Source organism: Rhamphochromis longiceps, linkage group LG19, assembly GCF_057381845.1.
Source record: "Rhamphochromis longiceps isolate RC_006_pf linkage group LG19, R_longiceps_female_GT1.1, whole genome shotgun sequence".
NCBI lineage: Eukaryota > Metazoa > Chordata > Actinopteri > Cichliformes > Cichlidae > Rhamphochromis > Rhamphochromis longiceps.
In genome coordinates, this window is record NC_140575.1 from 25,975,074 (window position 1) to 25,991,844 (window position 16,771).

Genomic DNA, 16,771 nt, shown 5'->3' on the forward strand with positions numbered 1-16,771 from the left:
CTGCAGATGTTTCATGAGTTGTCCTGTATTTCCATTCTCTACGCTGACAGTACACTACGTGCTGTCTTTTTTTTTTTTTTTTCCCTCTCCTAGGTGGCATGAAGGTGGAATCATTGATTGAATCTAAGCATCATCAGCTTAACTTCAAATTCATCTCTGCTACACTTAATGCAACTTAACTCTGACCATGAAACCACAGCCACACAGCAGTCACACACTGCACTTTACTTTGAATTCACCACAGTTCCCTCTGAACTGGCCCCTGCAGGGCCAGCTGGATACTGAAGTTCTGCAACCACAACTTGTGGACACCTGCAGTTGTCATGGTGCTGTGCCATCTCTTTGTGTGCCACATACCCTGTTGATTGATAGGTGAACAGGACTGCCTTTCATGTGTTACTGTTTAGGCTTTAATCTGTTTCCTGTTTGAAGTCCCACAGTGACCTAAAAATAACTGCCTTCAAATCTGTTAAACCAAAAGTAATGAGCCTGTTGTAAACATGTAAAAAGTGAAAGAACAGAAATTTGTTTAAAAATGTAAGGAGTAAAAAGCTGTCAGAAAAATAAATACTCAAGTGAAGTACAGCCTCCTGAAAATTTTAAGTGCAGTAACAAAATATTTTGTTCTTCGTTACTTCCCACCTCTGGATATTGCAATGTGCACTCTTGAGACAAAGCAGGCATAGACAGCCCACTAACCACATATCTTGCATAGAGAGCTGGTTCCTGCTTACCAAATAAAGGCTTGTTGGAGTTGCTGCTATCCAGTGTATAAAACTCATGCCATCTCTGATTTGTGGCCAGATCTGCTCTAAATGTCCCATGTAGTGGAACACAGACATTTAACTGTGGCAAAATTTAGGAAGTGCATTTTATTTAAAATGTTTTGGTGGTTTCTAATAATAGAATTTGACATTGACATTGCACAGATATAAAGTAACTGCAGACCGCTTATAAATCTGCAAAATGTTAATTTTTCCTACTCAAGCTTTGTTTAATTCCATACTTTTTGTCCACATCCTCACTTGTAGTGGGTCACTGGCCCACCAGGGGGGGCTCATGCCACAGATTGAGAACAGCTACTTTTAACAGCTCACTGAACCTGAAGTATACAGGGAGTGCAGAATTATTAGGCAAATGAGTATTTTGTCCACATCATCCTCTTCATGCATGTTGTCTTACTCCAAGCTGTATAGGCTCGAAAGCCTACTACCAATTAAGCATATTAGGTGATGTGCATCTCTGTAATGAGAAGGGGTGTGGTCTAATGACATCAACACCCTATATCAGGTGTGCATAATTATTAGGCAACGTCCTTTCCTTTGGCAAAATGGGTCAAAAGAAGGACTTGACAGGCTCAGAAAAGTCAAAAATAGTGAGATATCTTGCAGAGGGATGCAGCAGTCTCAAAATTGCAAAGCTTCTGAAGCGTGATCATCGAACAATCAAGCGTTTCATTCAAAATAGTCAACAGGGTCGCAAGAAGCGTGTGGAAAAACCAAGGCGCAAAATAACTGCCCATGAACTGAGAAAAGTCAAGCGTGCAGCTGCCAAGATGCCACTTGCCACCAGTTTGGCCATATTTCAGAGCTGCAACATCACTGGAGTGCCCAAAAGCACAAGGTGTGCAATACTCAGAGACATGGCCAAGGTAAGAAAGGCTGAAAGACGACCACCACTGAACAAGACACACAAGCTGAAACGTCAAGACTGGGCCAAGAAATATCTCAAGACTGGTTTTTCTAAGGTTTTATGGACTGATGAAATGAGAGTGAGTCTTGATGGGCCAGATGGATGGGCCCGTGGCTGGATTGGTAAAGGGCAGAGAGCTCCAGTCCGACTCAGACGCCAGCAAGGTGGAGGTGGAGTACTGGTTTAGGCTGGTATCATCAAAGATGAGCTTGTGGGGCCTCTTCAGGTTGAGGATGGAGTCAAGCTCAACTCCCAGTCCTACTGCCAGTTTCTGGAAGACACCTTCTTCAAGCAGTGGTACAGGAAGAAGTCTGCATCCTTCAAGAAAAACATGATTTTCATGCAGGACAATGCTCCATCACACGCGTCCAAGTACTCCACAGCGTGGCTGGCAAGAAAGGGTATAAAAGAAGAAAAACTAATGACATGGCCTCCTTGTTCACCTGAGCTCAACCCCATTGAGAACCTGTGGTCCATCATCAAATGTGAGATTTACAAGGAGGGAAAACAGTACACCTCTCTGAACAGTGTCTGGGAGGCTGTGGTTGCTGCTGCACGCAATGTTGATGGTGAACAGATCAAAACACTGACAGAATCCATGGATGGCAGGCTTTTGAGTGTCCTTGCAAAGAAAGGTGGCTATATTGGTCGCTGATTTGTTTTTGTTTTGTTTTTGAATGTCAGAAATGTATATTTGTGAATGTGGAGATGTTATATTGGTTTCACTGGTAAAAATAAATAATTGAAATGGGTATATATTTGTTTTTTGTTAAGTTGCCTAATAATTATGCACAATAATAGTCACCTGAACACACAGATATCCCCCTAAAATAGCTAAAACTAAAAACTACTTTCAAAAACGTTCAGCTTTGATATTGAGTTTTTTGGGTTCATTGAGAACAGAAATTATTCCTCAAAAATACAACTTGCCTAATAATTCTGCACTCCCTGTAGAAGATACAGACTTGTTTTTAAAAAGTGTAAGACTCGTGATGGACAGCTTAAAGAAGCATTAAAAATAACAAAGAACCACATCACAGGGGACAAGAAGTCTGGAACGTTTTATTAATTTATTGTCTACAAGTGATTAATATTGAGTGTTACATTAAGTGCTGTGAAAAAGAGGTATGCATTTCAGTGTCCAGCAGTGATCTGTGATTTTAAACCGTAAATAAACTACTTAAAGCATTGTTAATTGTATTTAAACTGTAAATTTAACCTCCTAGGACCTGGCGTCCACATATGTGGACATCACATTTTAGGGTTGTCTAGACCACAATACTACATTTTTTTTTTTTCCTCTACAAGGGCCCGATATCCACTTGTGAGGACATACTGCTACTGTTCTATCAAAATTTAAAGCGAATGTCCTCATATGTGGATCTCATTTTTCTTAGAAATGAAAATCAGGTAAAAAAAAAAAAAATCACATAATTCTTTGTTTTGTTTTTTTACAATCATCAGGTCCCAATCAGCCCAAAGAGAAATTAAAAATGCATGCCATGAAAGAGTTCAGGTCTTAGGAGGTTAAAACCCTTACATATATACACGCAGAGTTTCTTTTTGATGCAATGGGAATAGAAGCACAATACTTTAATATAATGCAAAGAAAAAAAATCCCTCTTTGAACTTTAAGTTCATCACTGAAACAATCCAAGTTGGTAGCAGTAAATCTGCATCATGCCACAGCACAGAGCACTCCAACTACATAACCATGCCCACAAGTGAAGTGGAAAATCTAACCATGCAAATATTATGTTAATAGTATAAACACTGTTAAACTGCTGCAGTCTCTTTTGCATATTTGTTTCATTATCTCAGCTTGTGTTTATCAGATGTGCAATATAAAATAAAGGTGGGAATGCTATTCAATTATGAAGCAGGGTTATTATGGCATTAAATCTGAAATTGTGTCTAATAGATATCAATTAGAGGATGAGCAGTAGAATGACACATTTGAAATTTGAGCCTCATATCCTGTCATGCTACGAATGTCAACAGGATGTCAAGAGAAAGCTATACTGGATCACTGGTTTTGAAGAACAACCACACCCTTACTTGCCATTGAATTTTAACTTCATTGAAATTTAGCACAAACAAAAGCTCAAATATGGCCTTAAATGTAATTATTTGCAATTATAGTTTTATAATTATATTTTTCAAAATGTGACATCTAAACAAATATGGGTTCATGGACGGTTGGTAAAACAAAACTTGTTTGAGGTATGAGGTAATGTCTCCTGTTATTCACTCCTCTGTCAGAGTCTGACGAAACATGGAACAAAGCCCAAGACAATAAAAAGGTGACTTTTCTTCTAACAGTGTATTTTCATTCTTTAACTTCAGGAGTGTTGCATGAATCACATTTCAGGCGACTTGCTTGTTATCTTTAGCCTTTCATCCATGCCAGCTGTCTTCTGCATGCTACTTTCTCTTAGCCAAAGCCAGGAGTTATGTTCCAACTGGAGAAACGGTCAAAGAACGCTCAGACTTCACTACACCAAGCAGAGTCAGACTGACAGCCTTTCAGTATCACCTCTAGGAAATAAACATGTTATGGCTAAATATCCCTTTCTGAAGAAAAAGTAATGCATGCACAATGTTAAACAAAAAAACAAACAAACATTCAGATTACAAAAACAACATTTTTCTCCTTGCCTGAGTAAATAATTGTCCATTTAACTGGGTAAACCATCACAGCACACATCCAAAAGATCGCAGTCCCGCATATCACTTTGAGCTATGATCACAATTTAAAACTTGTCAGGCGTGTGGACAGTCGGCTGAAAGATGCTGTTCGAGTCTTGTTCCACAATATGAAGAGTTCCTTTGCTCGTTTCTGGAAAGTTTTCCCTACTAAGACGTAGAGAATGGGGTTAAGGACACTGTTGAAGAAGGCAAAGTACGTAGAGATCTGTTGGACGATGGTCAGTGTGATGTGGCATTTCAGAATGCCAGTGTTTTGGAGCATATCTAGTATCTTTGTCACGTGGAATGGCACCCAGCAGATCAGGAATGCCAGGAGAACTGCCAGGATGAGAGTGGTGGCCTTCTGATCCGTTTTCTGAATGTTTAAAACCTCCATTAGCCTCTTTCTCAGAGTTTGAATAATTTTGACAGTGCAGAACAAAATAATGATAACAGGGACGATGAAGCTGAATGTTATGGTTGTCACCTCAGATGCCAGATATTGCTCTGGAAAAGTTAGGTTAAGTGAACAGTGAGTAAGATTTAACTGAGAGTTGAATTCTAACTTCCTGTAGATGAATATGGGGAGAGCAAAGACCAAGCCAAGACCCCACACAAACAGACATCCCAGTTTGGCATAAAACGGCCGGCGTATCCTCTCATGGGAAAGTGGGTGCACCAGTGCCACATAACGATCTATGCTAACCATAACAAGGAAGTAAATGCTACAGAACGCATTCATGTAGATAACAGCTGATGTCACTTTGCACAGGCTTTCACTGAAAGGCCAGTCAAATCCCTTTCTTGTATATTCAGCCCAGAAGGGCAAAAAGCACACCAGAGCAAGGTCAGCTCCAGCCAGGTTGCTGAGGTATATCTCAGCCACAGTGCAGGCCTTCTTGTGGAGGCAGAAAACCATCAGCACAAACACATTAAAGATGATTCCAAGCACACTGATGACCAGGATGTAGGGTGGAACCAGAGTGAAGACCAAGCTGTTGTCTTCAGGAATACAATGGTCTTCTCCTGTGTTACTTTGGTCTCCAGACATCTTGACAGAGTAAGAGTTGGAACGGATGCTGCAGAGAGAGGACAGCAACACAGGTAAAACATTATGAAATGCTATGTTATATGGAACACAGCGATATACTTCATTGTCATCAAAACTCATAATGCAAAAGCTGTTGCTGTATTTCCAGTTCATTCCTAATAAATAAACACTGTGGCAAGTTCAGGCACAGAACCTGTTTTGGTGACTCCTGAAAGAAAATCATTTTTTAAATTTATTTATTTAATGAACTTTTCTCACCATCTCTAAACCCTTACTAAAATTCAAAAACAATGACAAGAGTTAATTTTCTTAGTTTTGTTATTAGGATTAAAGCCTCTCTTTAAAAAAAAAAAAAAAAATAAAAAAATCAAAACAAAAACAACCCTTGCGATTAGGGTTGGTTCAGGTGACGGCAAACCATTCATACTTTTTTGCCATCACTTATTCAATTCAGGGAGTGTGGGAGGAACCCAGAGTACCCAGTGAGAGGATAGAAACACTATGCAAAAGGTCCCTGACTGGATTTGAACCCAATAGCTTTGTACTTTGAAGCAGCAGAGCTTACCACTGCACCACTGTACTGCCAAGCCTAACACTGAAGTTGCTCTAGGCTCATCCAATTAGACAACTTACTATGATGCACAACGTATTTTCCTTCTATTTCTCATAAACTTTTATCTACTTTCTACCATAGTTTGTGTTTTCCTTTGCTTACCCATGAACCACTTGTTTCTCTTCTTTTTCCACTCATCTCCCAACTATTCACAGTAAAGATGGCTAGCCCTTCCTGAATCGGGGTTTGCCAAAGGCCTCTTCCTGTCTCAAAGAAGTGTTTCCCCCCAGGGACTTGTATGCGTGTCAGGTTTTTCTCTATCATAGTCTTCATCTTTCACTATAAAGACCTTAAGGGAACAGTTTGTGCAAACTGGTGCTAAATAAATAAAAATCAACTGATTTTTCCCCTTGCCTAGACATTTAAAATAGTAAACAAACAAACAAACAAAAAAAAACCCTCCTCAAAAAAAAACAACAACACCTCAATCTTTCATAGAAAATCAATTTTCTTTGTTTTTGTTGCTTTTAAAACTTTTTTTTTGTATTAAAAGTACTTAATTCTAACACCCCCCTGTCCCCCACGCCTATGTAGTATTTTGTATTTGTTTTTGCACATAAACGATAACAACCCAAAGGTATTCACATTTTAAACTTACTGCGGTTCAGCAAAACAGAAACCACATTGAATGCAGAACTTTTCCATATCTGTCACTTAACGCTGCATAATATGAAAAGCAATTGCACAAAAGGATGATTAACGGTTATCAGCACCAATCCAACAACATTTTGCCTGCATGTCGCCTCCACTGTATAACTGCGGGACATCCACAGTTTCTGTATGTTTTCTCAGCAGCTTTAAAACAATTTTAACTGAAATGCATGAACGCTTAAAAACAAAAAAAAAGTGGCAAAAAACAAAAACCTCGTCATTATGTGTGTGTGTTTGTATTAGTCTAAATGTTTAATCGTACTTACTCGTTTTGGTTAAAGGTTCTCAAAACGCTAAACGTGTTGAGACAAATCCGGTTAAGAATCTGCAGTTACACCTGACAGGGTTCATAACCTGCACAGCCAGAATATTAACTCAAAACTTTGTTGTTATTTGTCACAAGTAATGATATAAAGCAGAAAACACTTTTTATTATAAATCATTATGCACACTGTTAAGTTGTAGTTGTGATTTAATTAACCTTAAACTGCAGAAGAAAAAAGGTTTAAAAAAAAACAAAAACAAAAAAAACACAGACAGAAAAGTAAAAAACAAGTTTGTTCATACCTTGTACGCAAGAGTCTGTCCTCTAGGTAAAAAAGAAAGCGTCCCAAAAATCAACTATACACATCCAACACCTTGTGCTACTGACTGTGGCTGTCGCTGACTTCGAGGGGAAAGTAAACCGATGGCTCGCGCTGCTGCCACACACTTCGGTCAATCCCTCCCTTTTCTCTGTTTAAGTACCGTTGTGGTACGGAGGGCCTAACGTGCCCCCGAGGGGAACGCGAACTACGCGGTGGACCAACTTCACCATCACCTAATGGAGCCCAATTATCAATCAGTGAAAGTCGCCCACCAGGCCCGAGAGGCGGTGAGTGAACACGGGCTTTTGTTTCTTGTTGTTTTACGCAAATTTGACGCACAACTGTTTTCAGATATCAGCCTGTGGCTATCTAACAAGCAGTGGCAGTGAACAGATGGGCACCGAACTGTCTGGTACTGTAAGCAGTGTTAAGCTAAAGGCATATGTATCCAGGTGTTGGTCGATTTATTTTGCACATGTGATGGGATTTCTATATTGTCGCTTTCACGAGCGTGGTAGTTAGCCGTCGAGCTAATCGTTAAGTTCTCCATGCACTGTGTGACAATAAAGCGGCTGCGTCCACTGGTTGCCTAGAGACAGCTCAACTGGTTGTTGTTTGTTGTTGACTGGCCCCCTCTGCTGGCAACTGTGTTTTCCCTGTATTTCCAGCCCAATATAAAATATTCCTCCTCCACATGTTTGAACCAGGGAAGAGAAGAGAACTGAAGCATTAATGAGCACAGGCTAACTCGTTAGTTGATAATTAGTGGCTACTTTTAGTTAGACCACAGACATAAATACTTTAGGGAGTGTCATTTCCATCTTTATTGTCTGTGCAGGTTCTTAGTCATCCAGGTCATGGCAGTCTTTAAGAACTTGTAAAAAAAGAAAAGCAGTTGGACTTCTTTAAGTTTGATGATGTTTTTCATCTTTCACCCAAGAGGTTTCTTAAGTTCTAAAAACAACAGGTGGAGGGTGCAAGGTATTTAACCAATAGTGGGAATTTTCACAAGCTTAAAGAAGTACAGTTCTTGAGACTTCCATCTTTACTGAAATTAGGCATACAGTTAAAGCCCATGGGTAGCACAGTGGTAAAGAGTTTTGCCTCCCAAAGAGGTCTATCCACAGGCCAGCTGGAGTGTCTCTGTGTGGAGTTTGGATGTTCTCCTCGTGTCTGTGTGGGTTCTCTTCAGCTACTCTGGCTTCCTCCCACAATTCAAACACATGGACATTAGTTGAATCAATGACTCTTAACTTGATCATAAGATAGGAATGTGTTAGCCCTGCGTTAGGTTTTGTTTATCCATAAGTTGTGACACTTCATATCCTTCTGTTAAAAAAATCGGAATATTCTTCTAAAATATGTTGCTTTTGGGGGGGACTGTATTGGTCTTTATTAGACCATATCTGTTCTTCATGACACCTGTGACAAATTGAACAATATTATTTGGTAGTTATTTCTCATATAACAGCTCCATTTGAATTCCCCTTTTGTCCTCTTGTTGCTGCTGTTCTTGTTGCTGTCCAACAGGATGAGCAGAAGACTGAGATGAGGAAGAAAAGTCTCCTCATCCTTATCTATCACCACCTGCTGGGGGAAGGGTCAGTATAAAATTGTGTGTGTGTGGATGCATCAAGTGGTGATCAAAAAGATTAACTTTTCTTTTAAGTACATTTTTAGCATCAGGTTTAGATACGGACTTTTAAAACAGGTGGCTGAGTTTCTTTGATCAGAGCAGGTAGAATACATAAATTCACTCTTTGTTACTTCAGAACAGAATGGCATAATGCAAAATGGCATTGCTGGTTTATTATTGGATAAGTGGTAACAAACCAACCAAAAGGTCATATTTGTATGTCTGTATAGAAAAAGTGAAGTGCAATTCATCAAGACAAGCACATCAAAAATCTGTTCCTTGCAATGTGTCGGTCCACCAGCTATGTAGCTGCAGCAGTGGCCTTGGATCAAGAGATAAATGGAGGTGTGAGTAGGTTCGAGGTTAGCGATAACATCGATCTGGAGATGGTGTTGAGGGAGTATGAGAGCTACCACTACGTCAAATTCCAGAAGTATCCCAAACTTATCAGAAGAATAGCAGAAGCAGGTACAAGAACTCTGCTGAAACACTGAGAAGCAATGAAAATTATATCTCAAGCTCTGTAAAATTATTAAAAACTAACTTATTGTCTTAGCATGTTTTTTTCTGATATTTTTTTCTGTCCAGGTGAAAGAAAATATCCAACACGTAGTGCAACTAAGAGGTGAGTCAGTCACGGACCAAGTATGCTGTGCATACATGCTCACAGTAGAGGTGGGGAAAAATTCGATACAACATCGAATCTCAGTATTTTCTGTGGCAATATTGTATCGATAAAGCAACACAGACACTGTCTTATGGCGACATTTAGGGCAGAAAAAACAAAAAAACTATTGCATAAAACAGATATTGACAAGTTGAACTTTGAGGAGATAATTTGTAGTTGAAATGGGTGATAAATTGCAAATATGTTATTGCAAAATTCAGCATGTCACAAAATGTTAAAAATCACAATAATAATTATGAGTGAAGTATTCTTTTTTTTTTTTTCTTTTTTCTTTTTCAAATTGTGATAATATTGTATCATGGGTGTGTCTGGTGATTCCCACCTGAATATATAACAATAAGTGAGTCTGCCATGCTGCTAGTCCATGCATGACAGTTAAAAAAACAAAAAATACATGTGTTTTGTTTTTTATTTGTCCCCAGGAGTCCCTGTTCAGTTGTGAAACCCCTCCCAGAAATCAACCCTTCCCGGAACACAAAGACAGGAACTGGAGCAAAGAAGCCAGCCACTAGTGTACAAGCAAATGTGGAAAAATGAAGTCAAATCAAAACAACTCTGTACTCTAGCTAGCAATTATTCTGACATTTGTGTTAATTTCCTAGGAGAATGGCACCAATCTTGCTCCACAGTCATGGGACTTTGGTCTCAGCATATCCTCCATCAAAATTAGACCAGCTGGAAAGTGTGCCACAAACAGGAAAGTACTGGAGAAGTGAATACTCTGAGAACAGAAGCAAACCTCATCGTCCCAACTGAAGTTAATCACATTTTTTTCTAGTATGACATTTATGAGACGGTTTTCATTTTACGATGATGCTGCAGCAGGATGCTAACAAAATTGTTTATGTTTAATTCATTACAACATAAACCAGCACCTTTATGATTTGGGGTTGATTTGGCCGAGCCAAATGCAAAAACATAAAAAAGAAGTCCTCACCCTTTTTAAAACAAAATTACCACTGTCACTTTTGTTCCTATTATGTTCTCTTATGTATCTTGGGGGCAGAAGACTGATGCCAAAGGTGCAATCCAGGATGCTGTCAGAGGAGCTGGGATTGATTCAGACCATATGGTAATTATGCTGGAGCCTTTGAGCTAAACTGAGTTATAAAAAAGGTCATAATATTCAGACAAGCTTCAAACAACTGTGAAACGTGTAAAAATATATTTTGGTAACAGTCTGAATTGTCCAAAATAAAAAACTATTTGAAGGCAACAAAAAGTACAAAATGTCTACTGATAATAATAAAAAGTCTATGTTGCAGGAACGCCTACTGAAGCCACTGAGTGGCTTTTCTGGAATGAGTGGTGAGATGAGGGAACTAGCTACGATCATCAGCAGGGTAAACACACACACACGCACACACACACACCTTAATAAGCCTGGGGAGAAGCTGATTTTATCTTAATTTGTTCCTTGGAATATGATGTAAAAATATGAAAATCCTCCATATGACTCTTGCTGAATGTGTCCACTACAGAGCAGCAGAGGGCTTTGTTTTGAATGAATTGATCTTTTGTACTAATGAAGGCCCAGGCTCTATCCACTTCCCATATCTGTTGTTTCATTCTAAAAGACATCTATTTACGCAACCAGGACGTGTGTGGGGGGCCAATTTCTGGCTTATATCTTTCACATGCATCACTCACTCGCTGTTGTGTGTGTGTGTGTGTATGCTTTTCCAAAGGACATCTATTTGCACAGCCCCAATGTGCGATGGGAGGACATCATCGGTCTGGAGGATGCCAGGCGATTAGTCAAAGAGGCCGTCGTTTATCCCATTAAGGTGCGGCCGCTACCCGAGCATGCTGGTATTATCAGCTCCGGACGCCCATCTTCGATTCTGAATACATCTCTTTTAAAGGGCTTAAAGAGAATGGTAAATGGCCTGTATTTATATAGCGCTTTACTAGTCCCTAAGGACCCCAAAGCGCTTTACATATCCAGTCATCCACCCATTCACACACACATTTACACACTGGTGATGGCAAGCTACATTGTAGCCACAGCCACCCTGGGGTGCACTGACAGAGGCAAGGCTGCCGGACACTGGCGCCACCGGGCCACCACCAGGTGAAGTGTCTTGCCCAAGGACACAACGACCGAGACTGTCCAAGCCGGGGCTCGAACCGGCAACCTTCCGATTACAAGGCGAACTCCCAACTCTTGAACCACGATCGCCCCAGAAGGAGGGCAGTGGGGTCAGGCCAGTCTATTAGACTAATATTAAGTCTTTACCTGGGATATTATGGTAACACAGATACAGAAATTGATAGAAAGACACATGTGGCATGCCATGTAGAATTTATTATACTGCTACAGTCACACAAGTTGTGCTTCTGCAAATAGATAAAAACTGCATCATCAGACTTATCAGGTTTCTTTGCACAGAGCTCAGTTTGCTATTGGTGTGCTGAAAATGGAAATACAATGTGTTCTCATACTGAGCTAGGATGTGATTTACTCAAGTTGTATCTATACTGTTTTGTTCATGTTTCCCCCTCATTCTTTGACTCAGTCTCTCCTCCTCAGTATCCCCAACTCTTTACAGGCATCCTGTCTCCATGGAAGGGTTTACTGCTCTATGGTCCCCCAGGTAAGGACTCAAGTGCAGGATATTAAAAAAATGTCAGGGGCTCACTATGAAAACTTGCCCTTCACATTCCCTTACCCACGCAGGTACAGGTAAGACGTTGCTGGCCAAGGCCGTAGCTACAGAATGTAAGACCACCTTCTCCAACATCTCAGCTTCCAGCCTTGTCAGCAAGTGGAGGGGAGACTCTGAGAAACTGGTCAGGGTAGGCTGTCAGCTATAGGAAGAATTTTACAAAAACATGTTTGAATACTATTCTCTGGGGGGGGGGGGGGGGGGGGGGGTCTAATTAGTGTAAATGATTTAATACATGTGTCTGCAGGTTCTATTTGAGCTGGCCAGGTACCACGCTCCATCCACCATCTTCCTGGATGAGCTTGAGTCAGTGATGGGCCAGAGAGGAAGCAGCATGGGGTGAGCTCAACCACAAAGTGCAGTAAAATGTAGATGTGCCACTGCTGCTGTCCACAAAACCTCTGTTTACTGCTTTCAGGGGCGAGCACGAGGGGAGTCGCAGGGTGAAGACTGAGTTACTGGTTTAGATGGATGGACTAGTGTTACGTTCCCCTGAGGGGTCTAGGCGGTGAGGGGGAAGTAACAAAAAGTGTCCGGGTCAGAAAAAGGAGTCAAGGAGGCAAAAGGGTTAAATTAAAGAGTTTTAAAGTTTCTATTAATACTAACTAAAAGAGACGGACAAGCCGCTATCACCATTTAAGAAAACAAAACTCAGGCGTTGGTCAATAAAGTAAAACATAAGCCAAAAAGAAAGAGCAGCTCACTAGCTGAAATCCGCTGAAATCCACCAAAAACACACACACGCGCGTGCAGAAAACCACCAAAAAAAATACAGCTCACTAGCTGTAACCACACTCTGGCCCAGAGCTCACCTTTCCCTGGGCTTAAATCTCCTTGATTACTGACGCGAGTCAGCTGTGTAAAAGGGAAAGGTGGCACCTCAGGCAGAAGAGGTGGTGGGACACCTTCTTTTGCATTTACAAATGAATAGGAAGACAGAAAAATACAACTCACTATTTTTGCTGTTTCAACCCTCCTCGTACATTTATTGCCAGCATCATCTCAGCCTGATTTTAACATTCATTTATTTTTCTTGCATTGAATGCATTTGAAAAAGACCCTTCATTTTCTTGACAAACACAAGATTATGATGTTATGATGTCATAGCTGTTTAAATAAAAAAAGATGACTACTAAGACAGCTATAAAATTATGACAGTTAAATCTGCCTTTGTTTGTTTCTAATAAATCTCTCAGGGAACTGGACCACGCAATGCTGAGGAGGTTAGAAAAGCGGATTCTAGTGAGTCTTCCCTCTTCACCAGCTCGCCAAGCCATGATTTCTCATTGGCTGCCTCCTCTCAGCTGCACAGGAGGGATGGAGCTACGCACTGTGCTAGACTACGAAGCACTGGCAAAAGTGTGTATGGAGTTTGTCAAGTGTTTAATCGTTATGCTTAACAATTTTTCTTTAATTAATATAATTTCATAAATCATATATGTTATCTGGAAGGAAATGTGTTCACTCATGTGCATCTGTACATTTGTGTGTTTTATTTCCAGGAGATGGAGGGCTACTCTGGCTCAGATATAAGATTGGCATGTAAGGAAGCTACTATGAGACCAGTTCGAAAGATCTTTGATGCTCTGGAGTCACATCAGGATGGTAGGACAACACACACACAATGTCAAGATTGACCCCTACAACAGCCATCTTCTCTGACTTACTGTGATTCTCTTTTACAGATGACACAGACATGCCCGCCATCCAACTGGAAACTGTAACAACAGCTGATTTCCTGAATGTGATTGAACACACCAAACCCTCAGCACGAAACCTGATGGACAGATACACAGCCTGGGAGAGAGAGTACCAATCTGTCTGACGCTAGTACACATAACATGAATGCAAAGACTGTCATACTAACGCAATAAAAGTGATGATAACTTGTTTTTACTGTTACAAATTTATCCTGCACTATACTAATAATTTACACTAATGACTATATATTTGCGTAAAATGTTTCCTATACTTTGGATATTTGTGACAAGCTACTGCAGGTTGGAACGGTGTACATTTTAATCACTGCAGAGTTTTGAAAAACTCTTTTTGACATGGAGGAAATATTTGTTCATTGATCATTTGTTTTCTTTTTTATTATTTGAAAACAAAAAGTATACAACCTAATACAATAAAACTTTGGTGACTGGTACTTTGAGTCAAACTACTATAGCATGACTATTTTTGATTCATCAGGATGTTCTGCGGAGAATAATTTCAAATCTTAAGTCTCTCCACTGTTGAAACATTAGCAGTGTTACTTGTGCAAATGTAACCGGAAGGTTATTTTTATTTGATGCTCAAAGCAGATTCTGCAGGATGTGTTCAACAGCATCTGGGAAACTGTCACATGTCAGGTGGGGAGCTGGGCTTATTTTATTGTCATTGCCTTCTCTGTATTTACCTAAAACATAACAGCAGAGAAGATGGTTAGCAACAAGAAAAAAAATTATGACAGATGAAGTTGCAGTAGGGAATTATTATTATTGGGAAGCAGGATGGGAATGCTAGTCTATCAGATTCCCCGCTGCTGGTTTAGCAATCAGATTCACAGTGCTGGGCCTTTACAAGTAATCAGCAGGAGGGTTTCTTAAAACAGGGCAACCTGCCACTCCTCGCCAGTTCGTTATGCACTCTTCGGTGGTAACTAGGCAGCTCTTTTTGGAAATTGTTTTACCTGTTTTCCTCATGTAATGTTGTCTTCCCTGCGTACAAAGGGTGTGGCTTCCTGTGATTGGTCTCACCTGGAGTTGACTTCTCATTCCTCTGTTCTGTAAACATCTATCTCCCCTCCTTGCCTGCTTGGCTGCCCCCGGCCTGACCTGCACCTCTCTCTCGTTCCTACGTTTATCGCTGCAGTCTCCCCCGCCCCTCTCTCCAGTTCCCATCGTGATTGTTCCCGTTGCCATCCCTACCCAGATCCTTACTTCCCTGTAGCCTTCACGGTTCAATAAAGTTCCCTGGTGTGTTGTGTCGGGATTTGGGTCCATTCCTTGTGCGAACCTTTGGTTCATGGCAACTATACTTTATTTTGGATGCAAATACTGTGTACTCCATGTCATTTATGTTAAAAGGTTCATTTGATTATTATTCATTATTCATGCATCCCAGCAGTATTTAGTAACAGACAGGTGTCTTTTTACCCTGTCTTTCAACTCTGGTTGTACACTATACACAATACACTATACATCTATTAATATTACTAATGATAATAAATAAATAAATAAACACTAAAGTAAAAACCTTTTCCTACATAAAAAAGTAAATTGGCTAACAAGAGCAGACTATAGAGAGTTTATAGAGCTCATCTTGGCTAGGTAAATGTTTTTGGCACAACAGTGGATTCAAATCATGACAGGGCAGGTTTTCATGTCTTCATATAAGTTGATGTTGTTTTTTTTTTCTTTTTTTTTACTTTCTACAAGACTTATATAAGTTGATGGTTTTGCCACAGTAAAGTACATGTCACTGCTCAATCTTGCTGAGTCACGTAACAGGACTAAAAAAGGCTTTTATTTTGGAAAGCAAAATCAGAATGACTTGAAATTGACATAGTACCATGGTATGGTTGTACACTTTTGATCTAACATGGATTCATCCTGTGGAAACAGCAATTTACATTTTTAGAGCGTTTTGAAATCGTTAAAAGAGTAGGTCGTATATGGGCAATTTTAAAAGGCTTTTATTTTGGAAAGCAAAATCAGAATGACTTGAAATTGACATGGTAACATTGTGAGGTTGTATACTGTTGATCTAAAGTGAAATTATCCTGTGGAAAGAGCAATTTTCATTTTTAGAGAATTCTGAAATCTTTAAAAGAGTAGGTCGTATCTTGGTAATTTGAAAAGTCTTTTATTTTGGAAGGCAAAATCAGACTGATTTGATATTGATATGGTATCACTGTGGGGTTGGATACTATTGATCTAAAGTGGAATTATGCTGTGGAAACAGCAATTTTCCATTTTAGAGCATTTTGAATTCGCTCCAAGAGTAAGTCATATATGGGCAAATTGAAAAGGCTTTTATTTTGAAAAGAACAATCAGACTGACTTGAAATTGACATGGTATCACTGTGGGGCTGTATACTGTTTATCTAAAGTGGAATTACCCTGTGGAAACTGAAACCTTCCTTTTTAGAGCATTCTGAAATCACTGAAAGTTAGGTAAATTATGGGCATTTTCAACAGGCCATTATTTTGGAAGGCAAAATCAGAATTACTTGAAATTGATATGGTAACATCGTGAGGTTGTATACTGTTGATCTAAAGTGAAATTATCCTGTGGAAACAGCAATTTTCATTTTTAGAGCATTGTGAAATCTTTAAATGAGTAGGTCGTATCTTGGCAATTTGAAAAGTCTTTTATTTTGGAAGGCAAAATCAGACTGATTTGATATTGATATGGTATCACTGTGGGGTTGGATACTGTTGATCTAAAGTGGAATTAGCCTGTGGAAACAGCAAAATTCTATTTAAGAGCATTTTGAAATTGTTCCA

The 16,771-nt window shown here is 39.8% G+C and overlaps 2 protein-coding genes and 1 pseudogene across 5 annotated transcripts; 2 read left to right on the forward strand and 1 right to left on the reverse strand.

Moving 5' to 3' along the window:
• Positions 1-4,112: 4,112 nt before the first annotated feature.
• On the reverse strand, positions 4,113-7,402 carry LOC146646881 (B2 bradykinin receptor pseudogene; annotated as a pseudogene). 2 transcript variants are annotated; one of them, XR_014908837.1, is made up of 3 exons: positions 7,263-7,363; positions 6,962-7,049; positions 4,113-5,459 (listed from the first exon to the last, which is right to left on the reverse strand). The product of XR_014908837.1 is annotated as a B2 bradykinin receptor pseudogene, transcript variant X2 (transcript). The 2 variants fall into 2 exon arrangements; XR_014908836.1 differs by lacking the exon at positions 6,962-7,049 and having other exon boundaries at positions 7,263-7,402.
• Positions 7,367-15,226, forward strand: LOC146646882 (katanin p60 ATPase-containing subunit A-like 2). Of its 2 annotated transcripts, XM_085391877.1 has the most exons (13): positions 7,367-7,569; positions 8,813-8,883; positions 9,507-9,543; positions 10,029-10,119; positions 10,209-10,678; positions 10,872-10,949; positions 11,295-11,393; positions 12,140-12,203; positions 12,287-12,405; positions 12,523-12,614; positions 13,472-13,634; positions 13,778-13,880; positions 13,961-15,226. In XM_085391877.1, exons 5-13 carry the CDS (start codon positions 10,586-10,588, stop codon positions 14,098-14,100), a joined length of 951 nt encoding a protein of 316 aa, XP_085248003.1. In that variant the 5' UTR covers positions 7,367-7,569; positions 8,813-8,883; positions 9,507-9,543; positions 10,029-10,119; positions 10,209-10,585; the 3' UTR covers positions 14,101-15,226. The 2 variants fall into 2 exon arrangements, with proteins under 2 accessions (XP_085248003.1, XP_085248004.1); XM_085391878.1 differs by lacking the exons at positions 7,367-7,569; positions 8,813-8,883; positions 9,507-9,543; positions 10,029-10,119 and having other exon boundaries at positions 10,133-10,678.
• On the forward strand, positions 7,519-10,322 carry LOC146646883 (katanin p60 ATPase-containing subunit A-like 2). Its single transcript, XM_085390738.1, has 6 exons — positions 7,519-7,569; positions 8,813-8,883; positions 9,220-9,386; positions 9,507-9,543; positions 10,029-10,119; positions 10,209-10,322. The coding sequence occupies exons 1-6, from the start codon at positions 7,519-7,521 to the stop codon at positions 10,320-10,322; spliced, it is 531 nt and encodes a 176-aa protein (XP_085246864.1).
• Positions 15,227-16,771: the final 1,545 nt, after the last annotated feature.